Source organism: Bos grunniens, chromosome 22 (genome assembly GCF_055505025.1).
Source record: "Bos grunniens cultivar Pamir isolate PY7600 chromosome 22, Bosgru_T2T1.0, whole genome shotgun sequence".
NCBI lineage: Eukaryota > Metazoa > Chordata > Mammalia > Artiodactyla > Bovidae > Bos > Bos grunniens.
Window position 1 is genome coordinate 5,472,169 of NC_141186.1, and position 18,978 is coordinate 5,491,146.

The following is an 18,978-nucleotide window of genomic DNA, read 5'->3' on the forward strand; positions in this document are numbered from 1 at the left end:
GACTTACTGTAGGGACAAAGACACTGGTGGCAATACTTCTGGGGAGTTCTCATTGCTGTGAGCCCTCCTAAAGGCCATCATTTTTTCACCATGACCTGGCCCCGCACAGCAGCCTATAGGCTCCAATTCTGGGATGCCACAGGCTAACCAACCAGAAGAGTTGACTCATTGGAAAAGATTCTGATGCTGGGAGGGATTGGGGGCAGGAGGAGAAGGGGACGACAGAGGATGAGATGGCAGGATGGTGTCACTGACTCAATGGACGTGGAGTTGGTGGACTCCGGGAGTTGGTGATGGACAGGGAGGCCTGGCGTGCTGTGATTCATGGAGTCGCAAAGAGTCAGACACGAATGAGCGACTGGACTGAACTGAACCAACCAGAATGGTGGGAACACAGCCTCACCCATTAGCAGACAAGCTGCTTAAAAACTTCCTGAGCATGTGACTGCCCAATAAACACACCCGTTGACACAGCTCTGCCCACCTGAGGGACAAGAACCAGTTTCATGCACTGGTGGGACGAAACCAATCCCACCCAGCAGGATGCCAGCACAAGCATCTTATACCAGGCTTGTCCACCAGGGGGCAGACAACAGAAGCAAGAAGACCTACAACCCTGCAGCCTGTGAACACAAACTGCAATCATAGAAAGGTAGATAAAAATGAAATGGCAGAATATGTCTGAGATGAAGAAACAAGATAAAACCCCAGGTGACCAGCTAAATGAAGTGGAGATAGGCAATCTACCCAAAAAAGAATTCAGAGTAATAACAGCAAAGATTATCCAAGATCTCAAAAAAATAATGCAGGCACAGATAGAAAAGATGCAAGAAATGCTTAAAACAGAGCTAGAAGATCTAAGGAATGAACAAGCATAGATGAACAATAAAATACTGAAATGAAAAATACACTCGAATAGAATAAATGAGGCGGAAGAATGGATAAGTGAGTTGGAATACAGAATTGTGGAAATCACTACTATGGAACAGAATATAAAGAGAATGAAAAGAAATGAGTCTGAGAGGCCTCAGGAGCAACATTAAATGCACCAACATTTTCATCATAGGGTCCCACAAGAAGAGAGAGAAAGGACCTGAGAAAATATTTGAAGAGATATCAGCTGAAAAATTCCGTGACGTGGGAATGGAAACAGTCACCCACGTCCAGAAAGCTCAGAGAGTCCCAGGTAGGTTAAACACAAGGAGGAACACTCAAGATTCACAATAATCCAATTGACAAAAATTAAAGACAAAGAAAATTTTAACAGCAACAAGGAAAAACCAACAAATAGCATACAAAGGAACTCCCATAAGGTTATAAAGCTGATTTTCAGCAGAAACTCTTAGGAAGTGGTATAATATATTTAAAGTTATGAAAGGGAAGAGTCTACAACCAAGAATCTACAAGCAGGAGTCTACAAGCAAGGTTCTCTTTCAGATGCAATTAAGAAATCAAAAGTTTTACAGACAAGCAAAAGCTGGAGAACTCTGCACCACCAAACCAGCTTTGCAACAAATGCTAAAGGAACTTCTCTAGGCAAAAAGAAAAAAAGAGCCACAACTAGAAACAAGCAAATTACAAATGACAAAGCTCACCATTAAAGGCAAACATACAGTAATGGTAGGAAATCATTCATACTCAAATATGATGTCAAAACCAGTGATTGTGAGACTAGGAGAGCACAAATGCAGGATATTGGAAGTGTATTTGAAATGAAAAGGCAAGCAACTGAAAACAATCTTGTTTATGTATAGACTGCTGTATCCAAACCTCATGGTAATCACAAACGGAAAATCTACAGTAGGTGCACACGGAAAAAAGCAGCCGAAACACAACACTAAAGTTGTCAAATCACAAGAGGAGAGAAGAAAAGAGAAAGCAAAGAAAAAACCTACAAGAAACAATTCCAGAACAATTAATAAAATAGCAAAAAAAGAACATATACATTGATAATTATCTGAAATGTAACTGGATTAAATGCTCCAACCAAGAAACATAGACTGGCTAAATGCTTACAAAAACAAGACCTATATATGGGCTGTCTACAAGAGACACACTTCAGACCTAGGGACACATACAGACTGAAAGTGAGGGGATGGAAAAAGGTATTCCATGCAAGTGCAAATCAAAAGAAAGCTGGAGTAGCAATACATATATCAGACAAAATATTCTTTAAAGACTGTTACAAGATACAAAGACGGATACTACATAGTCATCAAGGGATCAATCCAAGAAGAAGATATAACAGTTGTAATATATTTATATATATGTAAATATATATGCACCCAACATAGGAGCACTTCAATATATAAGGCAAATACTAATAGCCATTAAAGGAGAAATCGACAGTGATACTCTTTGATCAACGGATGGATCATTCAGAAAGAAAATAAGGAAACACAGGCCTTAAATGACACATTAGACCAGAGGGACTTAATTGATATCTATAGAGCATTCCATTAAAACTGCAAAGAACAGAAACACGTGGAGGCTAAACAGTATGCTACTAAACAATCAAGGGATCACTGAAAAAGTCAGAGAGGAAGTCAGAAAATACCTAGAGACAAGCGAAAACCAAAGCATGACGATGCAAAACAGATGCAGCAAAACCAGTGCTAAATGGCAAGTCTTATCTCAGGAAACAGGATAAATCCCAAATAAACAACCTAAAGTTATACCTAAAGCCACTAGAAAAAGAGCAACAAATAAAACCCACAGTGCAAGCAAAGAGATCGTAAAGATCATAGCAGTTAAAAACAGAAACAGAGACAAAGAAAATAATAGATAAGATCAGTGAAACTAGACAGCTAGTTCTTTGAAAAGATAAACAAAATTGACAAACCTTTAGCCAGACTCATCAAGAAAAACCAGAGGGCTCAAATCAATAAAATTAGAAATGATAAAGGAATAGCTACAGTGGACATCACAGAGTACAAAGGATCATAAGAGACTACTACAGCAACTACATGCCAATAAAATGGACAACTTAGAATAAATGGACAAATTCTTAAAAAGGTACCATCTCTCAAGACTGACCCAGGAAGAAATAGAAAATATGAGCAGACCAGTCACAAGTATGGAACTGAAACCATGATTTTAAAATTCCCAACAAACAAAAAACACTCCCATACTCACTCTGTGAGGCCATCACTCTGGTACCAAAACCAGACAAAGATATCAGAAAAGAAGAAAATCACAGACCAATATCACTAGTGAACATAGACCCAAAAATCTTCAACAAAAATACTAGCAAATCAAATCCAACAATACAGTAAAAGGCTCATAGACCATGATCAAGTGGGATTTACTGCTGAGATGCAAGGTTTTTTTTTTTCTAATATCTGCAAATGAATCAGCATAATACACCATGTTAACAAACTGAAGAATAAATTTGTTTCTTATAGTAAACACTCATACCATATGATATAAATAAATCATCATACCATGTGATCCTCTCAACAGATACAGGAAAAGCTTCTGACAAAATTCACACTCATGTATAATGAAAATCTCCAGAAGGTGGACATAGAAGAAACATAATTCAACATAACAAAAGCCATATATGACAAACCTACAGTCAACATCCTACTGAATGGTGATAAGCTGAAAGCATTTGCTCTAAGATCAGAACAAGGTACGGATATCCACTCTCACCAGTTTATTCAACAGTTTTGGAAATCCTAAATTCACTGTAATCAGAGAAGAAAAGAACTAAAAGGAATCCAAATTGGAAAAGAAGTAAAACTATCACTGTTTGCAGATAAGATGATACTACAGATAGAAAATCCTGAAGATGTTACCAGAAAACTGTTTGAGCTCATCAATGAATTTGGTAACATTGCAGGATACAAAATAAATACACAGAATCTGTTGCATTCCTACACACTAACACCAACAGACCAGAATATGAAATTAAAGGAACAATCCTATATATCATTGCATCAAAAAGAATAAAATACCTAGGGATAAATCTACCTAAGGAGGCAAAAGACGTGCACTCCAAAAATTTTATATGTGCCGATGAAAGAAACCAAAGGTAACACAAACAGATGGAAAGAGACACCATGTTTCTGGATCAGAAGACATATTGTCAAAATGACTATACTATCCAAGGCAATCTACAGATTTCAGTGCAGTCTCTATCAAAGTACCAGTGGCATGTTTCATAAAACTGGAACAAAAATTGTTTACATTTGCATGGAGACACAAAAGACCCAGGATAGCCAAAGCAATCCTGAGGAAGAAAAACAGAGCTGGAAAAATCAGGCTCCCTAACCTCAGACTATACAACAAAGCTACAGTAATCAAAAAAGTATGGTATTGGCACAAAAACAGAAATACAGATCAACAGAACAGGAGAGAAAGGGCAGAAATAAACCCATGCACCTATGGTCAATTAATCTGTGAAAGGAGGCAAACACATACAATGGAGAAAACACAATATCTTCAATAAATGGTGCTGAGAAAACTAAACAGCTACATGTAAAATAATGAAATTAGAACATTCTCTAACACCATACACAAAAATAAACTCAAAATGGATTAAAGACCTAAAGGCAGGACAGGATAATACATAACTTTAGCAGATAACATAGGCAGGACACTCTTTGACATAAATCACAGCTGTGTCTTTTTAGATCCATCTTCTAGAGTAATGGAAACAAAAATAAATGGGACCTAATTAAACTTACGACTGAGCAACTGAATTGACTGAACTGACTGGATTAAACTCAAAAGCTATTGCACAGTAAAGGAAACCATGAACAAAGTGAAAAGGTAACTCACAGAATGGGAGAAAATATTTGCAAACCACGAGACTGACAAGGGATTAATCTCCAAAATTCACAAACAGTTCATGCAGCTGAATATCACACAAACAGCCCAATCAAAAAATGGGCAGAAGACCTAAATAGACATTTCTCTAAAGAAGCCATCAGATCAGATCAGATCAGATCAGTTGCTCAGTCGTGTCCGATTCTCTGCGACCCCATGAATCGCAGCAGGCCAGGCCTCCTTGTCTGTCACCAACTCCCAGAGTTCACTCAGACTCACGTCCATCAAGTCAGTGATGCCAGCCAGCCATCTCATCCTCTGTCGTCACCTTCTCCTCTTGCCCCCAATCCCTCCCAGCATCAGAGTCTTTTCCAATGAGTCAACTCTTCGCATGAGGTGGCCAAAGTACTGGAGTTTCAGCTTTAGCATCATTCCTTCCAAAGAAATCCCAGGGCTGATCTCCTTCCGAATGGACTGGTTGGATCTCCTTGCAGTCCAAGGGACTCTCAAGAGTCTTCTCCAACACCACAGTTCAAAAGCATCAATTCTTCAGTGCTCAGCCTTCTTCACAGTCCAACTCTCACATCCATACATGACCACAGGAAAAACCATAGCCTTGACTAGATGAACCTTTGTTGGCAAAGTAATGTCTCTGCTTTTGAAGATGCTATCTAGGTTGGTCATAACTTTCCTTCCAAGGAGTAAGCGTCTTCTAATTTCATGGCTGCAGTCACCATCTGCAGTGATTTTGGAGCCCCCAAAAATAAAGTCTGACACTGTTTCCACTGTTTCCCCATCTATTTCCCATGAAGTGATGGGACTGGATGCCATGATCTTAGTTTTCTGAATGTTGAGCTTTAAGCCAACTTTTTCACTCTCCACTTTCACTTTTATCAAGAGGCTTTTTAGTTCCTCTTCACTTTCTGCCATAAGGGTGGTGTCATCTGCATATCTGAGGTTATTGACATTTCTCCTGGCAATCTTGATTCCAACTTGTGTTTCTTCCAGTCCAGCATTTCTCATGATGTACTCTGCATATAAGTTAAGAAGCCATAGAGATGGCCAAAAAGAACATGAAAAGATGGTCAATACTGCTAATCACTCAGTTCAGTTCAGTCGCTCAGTCGTGTCTGACTCTTTGTGACCCCATGGACTGCAGCACGCCAGGCCTCCTTGTCCATCACCAACTCCCGGAGTTCACCCAAACTCATGTCCATCGAGTCAGTGATGCCATCCAGCCATCTCATCTTCTGTCGTCCCCTTCTCCTCCTGCCCCCAATCTTTCCCAGCATCAGGGTCTTTTCCAATGAGTCAGCTCTTCACATCAGGTGGCCAAAGCATTGGAGTAATCACTAGAGAAACACAAATCAAAACTACAAAGAGATAGCACCTCACACCAGTCAGAGCAAACAATAAATGTTAGAGAGGCTGTGGAGAAAAGTGAACCCTCCTAAACTGTTACTGGGAGAACAGTATGGTGCTTCCTTATAAAACCAAAAATAAAGCTACCATATGATCCAGTGATCCCAGTCCTGGGCATACATCTGGAGAAAACCATGGTTCAAAAAAGTGTGTAACATCCCAGTGTCCATTGCAGCACTATTTAAAATAGTCAAGACATGGAGGCAACCTAAATATCCATTGCTAGGTGAATGGATAAAGAATATGTAGTTCATATATATGATGGAATAATACTCAGCCGTGAAAAAGAGACACAATGCCATTTGCAGCCACATGGATGGACCTGGAGGTGATTATACTAAGTAAAATAAGTTCAGACAGAAAAAGACAAATGATATGTTGCTTATATGTGGAACCTTAAAAGATACAAATGAATTACAAAACAGACGCACAGACTTAGAAAAACTTACAGTTATTAAAGGGAAAGGTGATAGAGAAGGATAAATGGGGAGTTTGGGATTGAAATATACACACTGCTATATATCAGATAGATAACCAAGAAGGACCTACTGTATATTACAGGGAACTCTATTCAATATTCTGTGATAACCTAAATGGGAAAAGAAATTGAAAAAGAATAGACACATATATATGTATCAATGAATCATTTTGCTGTACACCTGATGCTGGTACAACATTTTTAATCAACTACAGACCAATATAAAATTTTTTAAAATGCTGAGAGTGCAGCAGTGAGAAAAATCTTTGTCCTCAAGGGACAGAGTGTCTAATGAAGAGCTAATACAGCGTGCTGCAGTCCATAAGGTTGCCAAAGACTCAGACATGACTTAGTAACTGAACAATAACAAAATATGCTAGAAAGACAAGTAATGTGTCAGTATCAGGGCTGGGGATGATGGTTGCAGAAAGAAAACCCAAGTTGGGCATAGCTAATAACAGAGACTGTTATTTCAGAGACTTAGGTCATCTGGAAGTATGCAACAAAAAAACCAAGAAAACAGGTTTTTCAGAGTTGTTTGAGGAGGGAACGAGATGGAAGGAGCTGGCTGGTGTGTTATTGTTTTATAAAGGAGTAAGTCATGAACTCACCATCTCTCCAGGACAAACCTGGAGACTGGCTCTCTTACAAAGAAATCTCTGTCCTGGCTTTCGTTCGTCTGGTGTCCGTGCAGGAGTCTGTGTGTAATGTGTGGGAGGCAGAGGAAAGCGGGTCCTTTCAGGGCCCTGCTCTGGGAGCACGGCAGGCAGTGTTCATGTCACCCAGCCACACTGGCCCCCAGGCCGCCTGACTTTCAGATCCCTAGCCATGTCAGCCTTTGAATAGCAGCTGACACACAGCAGCCAGCTGAGCAAGTATTTTCACAAGACGATGAGAAACAAACTCAGCCTGCTGCAGCCTGTGAGGCAGAAAAAATGAAAGGAAAGGAGTGGGGTGGGGGCAGGGAAGAGGGTGGGAGAGGAGTGAAGAGAGCCTGGGATAGCAACCTTCCTCTTCCTGCGTTTTGAGGCAGGATAATTTGGAAGGAAGACAGATATAAAAGGGTTCCGCTCTGGGGAAAACTGCCAACAATTTTGCAGCCCTGTGAAGTTGGAACCACGATCAAAACAGCAGCTGTGGACCAGATGCTGACTTTAAGAGGAGCATCCCTATTGCCCAGGCCCCTCTGAGCACCAGAGCTCGAGGTGCGGACTTTTCTTCTGCCAGCCTCCAACCAGATAAAGAGATGCCAAGGGGTGGGGGTGAGGCCCTGGCCCTCAGGGGAGCCTGGGATGGGGGTGGAAAGAAGAGCAGCGAGGTCTAGAAGCTTCCTAGAGTGGCAGCTATTTGAAGCCTTCAAGGAGATCCCAGGGTCCCTGGTGCACCTAGCCCTGGGTGGTGGCGGTGGGGGAGGGGGGGGGCTGATCTCAGCAGGTGGTCCTGCTGGGGGAGCAGGGTGTCAGCCTGGGGACGGACCGAACCCTTGGGTCGGCCGGACTCTTGAAGAGGAATCCAAGTTCAGCAGTCTGTAGGGAAAAGAAGGCAGGAAAGGCCTAGGAGAGAAGGAACAGGAAGTGAGACAGGCCGTGGAGGGAGCTGGTGAGCCCCAGGCGGTCACCTGGGGAACAGCTGAAGCATGATCCTGCTGGGGACTGGGGACGCTGGCGCAGAGCGCACACACACCTCAGCATCACACCCCTGACTCCGGGTTTATCTTCCGTCTGCTGTCAGTTGACAGTTAGTGTACCTTCCGCTGGCATTTGTGGTTCTGCATTCCTGGCTCTAACCGCTCACGGATCTTGTGTTGAGTTTATGACCCACAGCTGCTTGACTCACGGATGCAAAGCTCACGTATCCAGGGGATCGGGTGGGAGACTGGGCGTCCGTGGGTGTTGGCGTCTGCCTCTGGTCCTGGGACCGGCCCCTGCAGGTACTGAGGGAGCTCTGTGCTGAGTGATGGTGGCGGCACTCACGCTCTCTCTTGTGCTGTGGATATGGAAACTGAGGCACAAGGTGGTGCCCTCTCTCTTCCAAGTCCTCACCTCTAGTTTGTGATGGAATCCAGGCAGGCACAACTAACCATGTCCCTGCTTATGATGCATATTGATAGCACTTTAAGTGCTAAACTTAAGCTTACTCTTTAAGCTCCTTGATTCTTTTTTCATAGAGGTATTTCTTTCTTTCTTTTTTTTTTTTTTTTTGCCACAGTGCACAGCACACAGAATCTTAGTTCCCTGACCAGGGATCAGACCTGTGGTCCCTGCAGTGGAAGCAGAGTCCTAACCACTGGACTGCGGGGGAAGTCCCCGAATTCTTAAAAGATGAGACTCTCTGACCTACCCTTTGACTTGCTTTCTCTGCTGTTCTTCACATTATTTAATCGAGGGCACAAAGAGGAAAATGCCACAGTCTTACTTTTCCCCACCTGCACTGCCACCAGCCTGATCCCAGGACTGATCCTGATCCAGACATGAACTGCACCACAGTCATGTCCTCCAGAGGAAGACACTTAAGACTGTTCACACTCCCATGTTGTCATTGGCTTCAGACTGCCCCTAGGGCTGAGGCTGTCATGTTCTAGAAATCTCCAGGCCAGGAAGCTCCTATTAGCCAAGGGCAGTTCTCCATAGAAGGGAGAGAGCGTGTGCCCTTACGACCCAATGCCTGCAGCAGCTGGGGGCTAGTGCCTATGGCTCAGTAAGGGGGGTTTAGGCAGGCTGCCAGCCACACCTGCTGTGGCAGCCAAAATGGCTGGAAAGGGAGAGTCAGCGGACTAATACATTGTCTAAGGAGCAATTTATATCATACGCAGACCCCGTCACATCGCATTATATTATACACACCTGAGGGTGTGGCACCAAGAGAGCACCATCATTTGATCAGATTGGGTTACAGGACAGCTCTGGAGTGGGGACGTGGAGGTCATCCAGTTCAGAAGCCCATTCAGTTTAGAGAAGAGAAGGCTTAGGTCAGAGTAAACCCTAATGAGAACAAACTCTGATTCTCAGTTCTCAGCTCTTGATTGAATCCAAGCCAGCTCATATCTATTGAAAGCCACCTATGTATAAGACATAATTTCAGGAGGGAATTAAGACACAAAATTCAGTCTGTGTCTTGGTCCTGAGGAATTTACAGTCTGGTAAAAATGTAAGGGAATGGAAGAGAGAAATAAGACATCTAAGTACTATCCAAATCAACATTCAGATCTCACCTCCAGAGTAGGACAGATCCAGGGGCTGCAGGCTCTTGAAGGCAGACGCAGACACACAGTAGGTTGTTTATGCTCGTCTCAAAGTGACGAGGGGGTATGAGGAGGGTGGGAGAAGCCTCCATCCCACTAAGGGAAGAAACAGTACCCTGCCAGCCTTCTAGCTGGGTGAGGCTGAAGAAGATGAATATGCAAGAGGGCCCTGGGAACGGGGGAAAGTCAAACAAACAAGAGCAAGCCATCTCTTTTCAAAATGTCATTTTGCCTTAAATGCTTCTTCGATTCTAAGCCTGTAGGGGCCATTTATTGAAAGTTTCACTCATTAAACAGGGTTATTTTGAAGTAAAGGCCAAAGGTTGTATTTATTCTGGAGGAAACTGTTGAGTCATGCCCACTCTTGCCTTTGGGCCCAGACATGTTTCAGTGCTGTAGTGCTTTTAGTTTCTAAATTGTCCTGCGACCCACTGATGTGGGTATTGTCCCACCCACTTAAATTAACAGCCTTTCTAATCTTCACCTTGAGTTTATGCATGGGCCACTTTGGATAGGACCTAAGATTCATTCATTTGTGATAAAAACTCTCAACAAATATGATACAGAGGGAACACAATTCAACATAATAAAGACCATTTACGATAAATCTACAGCTAACATTATACTCAGCTGTGAAAAGCTGAAAGGTTTTTATCTAAAATTAAGAACATGACAAGTATGCCTACGGTTGCCACTTCTACTTAACATATTATTGGAAGTTTTAGGTACAGCAGTTAAACAAGAAAAAAAGAGGCATCCAAATAAGTAGAGAAGAAATGGTCACCATTTGCAGATGACATGATATTATATGTAGAAAACCCTAAAGACACCACCCAAAACCCAATGGGACTAATGAGTGAATTCAGTTACGTTGCAGGATGCAGGATTAATACATAGAAATTTGTCGCATTTCTAAACACTAATGATGAACTATTGGAAAGAGAAATTAAGAAAACAATTTGATTTACAATCAAATAAGAATAAAATACCTAGGGATAAATTTAACCAAGGGTAGAAGACTACCTGTACTCTAAACACTATAAGACATTGAATAAGGGTAAATGGAAAGATATCCCATGTTCATGGAATAAAAGATTAATATTGTTAAAATGTTCATAATATTCAAAGCAGTCTGCAGATTTAATGGAATCCCTATCAAAATACCCGTGACATTTTTTACAGGACTAGAACAAAATAATCCTAAAATGTGTATGGAACTACCAAAGACCCCAAATAGCCAAAGTAATCTTGAGAGAAAAAGAACAAAACCAGAAGAATCATGCTCCCTGACTTGAGACTGTACTACAAAGCAGCAGTAATCAAAATGGTGTGGCACAGGCACAGAAGTAGACGTGCAGACCAATGGAGCAGAATAGAGGGCCCAGAAATAAACCCACACACTTGTGGTCAACTAACCTACAACACGGGAGGCAAGAATAGACAACGGAGAGAAGACATTCTCTTCAATAAGTGGTGCTGGGAAAGCTGGACAGTTACGCGTGAAAGAGTGAAATGACGTTTTTTCATACTACATGCAAAAAAGTATGTGTGTACACACACACACACACATTATGGAATATTAGCCATAAAAGACAATGAAATTTTTCCATTTGCAATGACAGGGATGGAGCTAGAGGATATTATGCTTAGTGAAATAAGGCAGACAGAGAAAGACAAATACTGCTTGATTTCACTTAAATATGGAATCTATAGAATGAAACAGAGGCAGATAAACTGCTGCTCATTGCCAGCAGGGTGAGGGGTGAAGGGAGGGGAAATGGGCGAGGGTGATTAAGAGATACAGGCTACCAGGAATGAGATAGATAAGTTATAAGGATACAATGGACAGCATAGAAAACATAGCTCGCATTTACAACTGTGTACAGAGCACAGCCTACAAGAACACTGAGTTACTATGTTGTATACCTGAAACTGATACAATATGGTCCCCCTGCCAGTGCAGGAGATCTAAAAGATACAGGTTCGATCCCTGGGTCGGGAAGATCCCCTGGAGGAGGAAATGGCAAACCACTCCAGTATTCTTGCCTGGAAAATCCCATGGACAGAGAAGCCTTGTGGGCTCCAGTCCACAAGAGATGGACGTGACTGAGCAACTATACTTCAATAGGAAAAAATTAGAAGAAAATAAGTGACATGAATTTCCCTTAAAAAAAGAAAATAAATGGACCTTAGTTGAAACCTGAAACTCTGATGAAGGGTTTACATCATCCTTCATTATTTTCTTTTTAGCGAGTATCACTGAAGGAAAATTACATTTTTAAATTGTTTGTTATCAATCTCTCTCCTCTGTCAGCTAACTAAAACAGCATTTCTGAACCTCTTTTTCATTATTACTATTGAAAGGAGACTTTGTAGACTTTTTTTTTCCCTTAATCACTACTCCCCATGACTTTTTATTCCTGTGGGAAAATATACATGATATAAAATTCACCAGTTTAGCCATTTTTAAGTGTTTACGATTTTTAAAAAAGTGGTGCAGTTGGGTAGCATTAAGTACATTCACAATGGTGTGTAATCATAATCATCATCATTATCCATTTCCAGAACTTTTCCATCTCCCCCAGCTGAAATGCTGTACTAGTGAACAGAGTCTCTCCATCCCCCAACAATGTATATTCTCCTCTCTGCCTCTGTGAAGTAGCCTAATCTAGGTACCTTACATAAGGGGAATCATAGAATATTTGTCGTTTAATGTCTGGCTTATTTCATTTGGCATAATCTGTGTTGCAGCATCTATCAATTTCATTCCTTTTTTATATGGCTGAATCTCTGCAAGAAATTTAATACCACATATTAAATCTATTTATGTGCTGTGGACCTTTGTAGGGCCACAAACCTTTGTAATATGGAAGATTTTTCTACCTCCTAGGAACCACGATCCTTAAAGCCTGTATCCCCTGACCCTGTTGATCTTGTTCTTGGATCTGTCTCCAGCCGTTAGCACTTCATGGTCACTGAACAGTCACGTGTTGACTACTTCAAGGTCCTTCTATGACCCTCCTTATAATTTTATTAATCCAATAGAATTAAAAACCACCCCCAGCATAATCACAGGCGAATCCTGACAGTATCCCAACCGTGCATGCCCTTCTCAAGGCCCTGTGTCCGCCCGCTCTCTCCAACAGAAGTGAAGGACTATGAGCCTCCGTTCGGGTCTAAGGTGCGGGAGCATCCCTGTGTGGAAAGCATGAAGGACAACGTGCTGAGAGATCGAGGCCGACCAGAGATTCCCAGCTCCTGGCTCAACCACCAGGTGAGGAGGGACTGTCGTATTCACCCAGAGGGAGAGGGACAGCTCAGGCAGCAGAGAAGTCCAGGCTGATGGGCATCAATCGGATGTGTTCCGTGATTCTGCTTGGTTTACTTCATAAAGGAGTTTCAGTAAAATGGGATGACCTTGTTACTGTATGTCCCACCACAAGTAAGAAACGGCTCACACAGAACATGTGACGGGCACCTGTCATATGGTCTAAGACCCCTTGGTTCTGAACTAAAATATTTTGTTTACAGCCTCTGCCACTCATCCTTTCCATAGGGAGTTTGTGTTTTGTTCTCTTCTGGGTTCCAAATGTTTTCTTCTGGGAACCTTCAACATTGGCAGGAACTACTTGTGAGAAAGAAGGGATTGTCTGCCAGCTGGCCTGCGAGGGGCTGCTGTGTGCTCAGGCCACAGCAGGCCTGTCGGGGAGGAGGCCGGGATGAAGAAAGGCAAAGAAGAGCAGAGGGCAGGGGAACAAACAGGAAATCTGTCTTTCCAGAACCTCCTGACAGGCGGTGGATGCGGCCGTCCATCCGCAGCAGATTCTTTGCTCTGGGGGCATTTTGATGGGGCAGGGGAGGGGCGAGGAGGACCGTGGGCTTCGGGAGCAGGGATGGTCTGACACAGCAGAGAGGAGCTCTGGACCACACCCCCGTGCTCCCAGCCCACGACACCCTGTCTTTCCATTGACGTAAACCTTTTATGGCTGCCTTTGGATGAATTCCCTCACCCAGGGAGGGCTGGGCTAAGTCCTAGGTTTCCTAAGGGTAAGGCAAATGCAGATGGGAAGCCGAAACCACAGTCAGGCGTGGCAGGGAGACAGATGGAGCAGGAAGCCTGGTATGTGCCTGCCTGGCTGAGAGCCGCTTCAGCGGGCAGGCCCGCTAACATCGGGGAGAGCCTGCAACAGGCTGTGGACCCAACCGTGGGGGCCTGGGGTTTCTCCCCGGGTTTCAGTGGTTTCAGCAGAGCCTCTTTGACTTTGAAAATGCAAAGCTGTTTTGTGTTCACTCTAAACTCAGAAGGTGCAATATTGTTTCCTTCAGCTCTGTCGCCTCCTCTGCTATACAGTTCTTATAATGAATAGCCATTATTCATGATGATAAAATTCTGGAAAGAATTTGCATAATACATTTTTTTCTCTTAATGAGATTTGTTGCCCTATTGATTTCAAGTTAATGCTTAATATTTAATTTAATTTACTGCCTGTAATTACAGTGCCAGAATAAAATAAATGTTACGTGTGTACCAACAATAACACTCCACTCTTAACAGGGCCATCAATCAATACCATCAATTAGGGGAATTATACAATTAATCCAACATCATGGGCTCACTCAGGGGGCAGGAAGGGAGGGCAGGTCCTGGGTGTGGGGTGCTGTTGCTCAGACTGCAGACAGGAAAGTGCTGCTCTCAGGGAAGGGCTGGAATGGGTCCATCCCCTGGGGCCACCCATGTGCGGGCCCCCCAGTGACAGGGTCGGGCTCTGAGAGGCACAGTCTGTTTCCACTCTTTGGGCTACGTATTTAGTCTGTGTCTGCCTTATTTCCAAAAAACAACTTGAACTAACAAAAACATTTGCAATGCAAAATGAGAGTTAAAGCTGTGAGAGAAGACCCTTGTTGTCTGTTGTGGACAGCATTTTCTGGATGGGCCTTTTTTGAGTGGGGCCTTTAGGGGGTTAGGTCAAGCCCCCTGATACAGCCTGCAGGACATACGAAGACAGCTGTTTGCCAGGGTCCAGGCTGAAGCTGGAGAGGAAGGGCCTAGCAGAGAGTGTCCTTGAAACTACTGGAAGATGGGCTTGGATCCTTACAAAGCATGTGGACTTGACTAATGCAACCAGACTAATGCCCACATGTCACTCCAACCGGGATAGTCAGTCCTATTGAAATAGGAATGCTGGTGGCTCAGATAATAAGGAATCCGCCTACAGTGCAGGAGCCCCGGGTTCGATGCCTGGGTCGGGAAGATCCCCTGGAGAGGGGCATGGCAACCCACTCCAGTATTCTTGCCTGGAGAATCCCCAAGGACGGAGGAGCCTGTTGGGCTACAGTCCATGGCGTCGCAGAGTTGGACAGGACTGAGTGACTGTAACACACACATATGATTCCAGCTCTGACTCTCTGGAAAAAGCAATACCATTGAGACAGTTAAGAGATCAGTGGTTGTTGGGGGCTCAGGAAAGGAAGGAGGGCCTACGAGGCACACACACAGGAAGTTCAGGGCAGTGACCTTGTGGGGGCTGTAATGATGGACGCTTGGTCAGAACCCTGATCCTGTACCTCACCATGAACCTCGCTCTGGCTGACTGTGGTCAACGGTGAAGTTTTGTGTTGCTTTACTGGTTTTAACAAATGCCTCACACAGATGCAGGGTGTTGATGCGGGGCGGGGGGAGGCGGTCTGCATGGGGGGAGGGGGTATATGGTATGGAAATTCTGTAATTTCCATTCGATTTTGCGGTGAACCTGAAGCTTCCCTCAATAGTAAAGCCTGTTACTGCGCCCCCGCTCCCTGGAATAGAGAGGTAGGAAATGGCAGTAGGAGCCCACTTCTTGGGAATTTTCACGAACGGGGATGCTGCTGTCCCCGGAAGCCTGCTGGGGACCTTGTGCTGTGTCTCCGCTTCCCGGCTTCCTGTGAGCAGGAGCCCCCGAGTGCTGCGGTCAGATGGCGCCGGGGGGCTGGCCTGCAGGGGGCACAGGGCAGGGGCTCCCCCACCCCCAGGAGCTTTCCACCCCTTCTCAGGGGCCTGTGGACCCTCTCCCCCTGCAGGGCATCCAGACGGTGTGCGAGACGCTGGCCGAATGCTGGGACCATGACCCCGAGGCCCGGCTCACGGCGCAGTGCGTGGCCGAGCGCTTCAGCGAGCTGGAGCACCTGGACAGGCTCTCCGGGAGGAGCAGCTCGGAGGAGAAGATCCCCGAAGACGGCTCCCTCAACACTACCAAATAGCTCTTCCCGCGGCCGGCCCAGCGCGGCCGCCCTGTGGCCAAAGAGCAGGGTCAGCAGAAAGCTGCCCCTGACGATGCTTCCTGGAACCCGGGGTGCTCCCTCCCCCGAGCTGGGAGGGGGTGGCAGGAAGCAGCTTCTGCCTTTGACGTTGTCATAGGATAAGCTGTGTTAGCACTTCCTCAGGAAATGAGATTGATCTTACAATAGCCAATAACATTTGCACTTTATTAATGCCTGTATATAAATATGAAATAGCTATGTTTATATATATCTATATATGTCTATATATACACAGCCATACTTGTGGAAAGAGATGAGGACAGAGACCACACGTGCCCAGACGTGGGCTGGATGGGCAGCCTCAGCACTTGGCGGCACGCGTGTGCTGGGCTCGGGGCACATGGGGAGGGGGTCTCTGCCTTTAGAGAGAGGCTCGGGTCTAGGAGCCTGCTGTGCCGCATTGCACTTGCTTTTGCAACGTAGTAACTCCCTGCACTGGGTCCTGTCCTGGCTGTGGAGCCAAGTGGAGCCGCACTGTCTGGGGACCAGACCCCAAGGTCCCCACGTCCCATCATCTCTCCTGGACTCGGCACTGAGCGTCACACCCATGTTTGGTTTGTGAACCTCTGTCCTCAGCTAGCTCAGAAAGTCTCATCGCGTCAACGTTTTAAGTCCCATCTTTTACCTCCACAAGCTACAGAAAAATCAGGACATGTTTTCCCTACCCGTGAAATTGCCACACCTTGTACTAATGAGAAAGTGTTCTTTTTAAAAAAATCCCCCCCTCCACCTATGTTACTGTTCCCCATTTCCTAAAAGGGCACAGATCTCCCTTCCAGGCTCTTTATGTTCAGTTTTTCATCACGCTCGGTTTCTGTCTTCCGCTTGCCATGCATCACTGGTAGGTCTCAGGCTCCAGGGGGACTTGAGCACGTTTTGGCCACGTGGACAGTATTGAAGCAGCATTGCGCTGCCACAGTCAGGACTGTCCAGGCACTCGGAACGTGTGTCTTGCTTGGCCAGCACACTGTTTAACAAAATTGAGCCACTTTTTAAATATCTGGAGATTCTGCAAACAAATTTTGGATCCCCGAGTGAGACTAGATAGCTGATGGCTTACAGTTCTCGCTGTCCCACATCATTCACAGATGATGGTGTAGACACACTTAGAAAGCTGCTCTCTTCCCCTGTGAACATTCGTGTTTCCCCCTGTTCTCACCCTAGTTTGGGAATTAAACCTTCTTTCCCCAGCCAAGGTTCCCTGCAAGAAATGTGCATTCACGCAATCATTCTCTGGCTATAGAGTGTCGTCGTGATTCCCTTCCTGGGGTTAAAATTTGAAGTTGGCCTTTTTTTTTTTTTTTGGAGTGACAGGGACTGCCTCTGGATGGTCCCTATTAACCCAAATCTCTTTTGCTTGTATATTAAAGAGTGTTCCCTTTTGCATTCAAAGGGGGAGACCTTTACTCCAAGAAGTTGTTGTCATGGTTACCAGTCTCTTAGTCATACCCACCTTCCCAATGTTTGCAGAATTTGATGAATGTGGGACGCGGGAGTCCCATCTACAGTTAGGAAATATGTGTCCATGTGGGTAAGAAAAAAGAATGAGCTTTAATCCTCCATAAGAAACTTGGTAATCCATAAACAGGTGTTAATGCTGCAAATAACAAGCTCTTTTGTAAACATGATTTGAAGCTTACTTTCAGCCAAATAGGTAGGAATATTGGAGAGGGACTGGCAATGATCAGATCAGCTCTGCTTGGGTTTTGGAAGCCGCATCTCATTGGGGTTTTAGCAGACACGCTGAAGTTGGGATTAGGTGGAATTTTTAGGAACCCTTCTTGGTTCAAATGGACTGAGAGAGATTAGGCAGTTTGGCCACAATGCCATGGAAGTGCCCAGAAGTCCCGTGCACTTTAGGGCTGGTGATGCTGTCCCAATAGCTGTTGCTCATTGACCTCTAGTGGTGAATTTCTAGAATACTGGTCCATTATGGGAACTGCCAAGATTCAAAAGAGCTTTATCACTTCTGGGTCATCATCAGCATAAACTGGAATGTAGATGATACTGTGGCTTGTTTTATGTTTGTTTTTTCCTTATTCAAGAAAAAGACCAAGGAATAACATTCTGTAGTTCCTAAAAATACTGACTTTTTTCACTACGTAAAGGGAAAGTTGTATTCTTTTATGGAACATTTCAGCAATACTCATGTATTAAAATAGGAATGTGAATGCTGTGTACTCTTTTTATATCAAATGTGTCAAGCACTTATTTTCATTCTATGCATTGTTTGTCTTTTATATAAATAAAATGTTTATTCGATTGAATAAAGCAAAAGTACTCAGGTCAGCTTCCTGCCTCCTGTTCTTGTTCATAGGAGCCCTCAAGCCTCATTTGGTTATTTTGTAGTCTGCAGAAAAATCCACAAGACAGATCCTCTCCAGCTTTTCCACGTTCCCTGTCATCTTCACCTGACTGTGGCAGGTCCCTATTTCTAAAAATCAGTCACTTAGTACGGACATGTGGCAGGTGCTGGTGGTGGCTTGCTCCTCATCCCAGGGTCAGCACGGCGTCGCTCTGCATTTCCAAACAGTACCCTGTCTATCGTTTCCCCCTGGCTTCTCCTGGGGCGTGGCTTCTCCTGGGGCGTGGCTTCTCCTGGGGCGTGGCTTCTCCTGGGGCGTGGCTTCCCCTGGGGCGAGGCTTCACCTGGGGCGTGGCTTCTCCTGGGGCGTGGCTTCTCACAGAGCTTGGCTTCTAACCGGGTGGCACAGCCTTGACCCTGCACATGCTTGCTTCTGCCCTCCCTTCCTCCTCACAGTAACGG

General features: G+C 44.5%; 1 protein-coding gene across 1 annotated transcript in view; it reads left to right on the forward strand.

Moving 5' to 3' along the window:
* TGFBR2 (transforming growth factor beta receptor 2) overlaps positions 1 to 18,500 on the forward strand; it is a 92,858-nt gene extending 74,358 nt beyond the window's left edge. The window contains exons 6-7 of the mRNA XM_086365629.1: positions 13,061 to 13,188; positions 15,972 to 18,500. Of these exons, the coding sequence (XP_086221755.1) occupies positions 13,061 to 13,188; positions 15,972 to 16,151 (308 nt within the window). The 3' untranslated portion in view covers positions 16,152 to 18,500. The remainder of the gene's footprint in view (positions 1 to 13,060; positions 13,189 to 15,971) is intronic.
* The last annotated feature ends 478 nt before the right edge of the window (positions 18,501 to 18,978 follow it).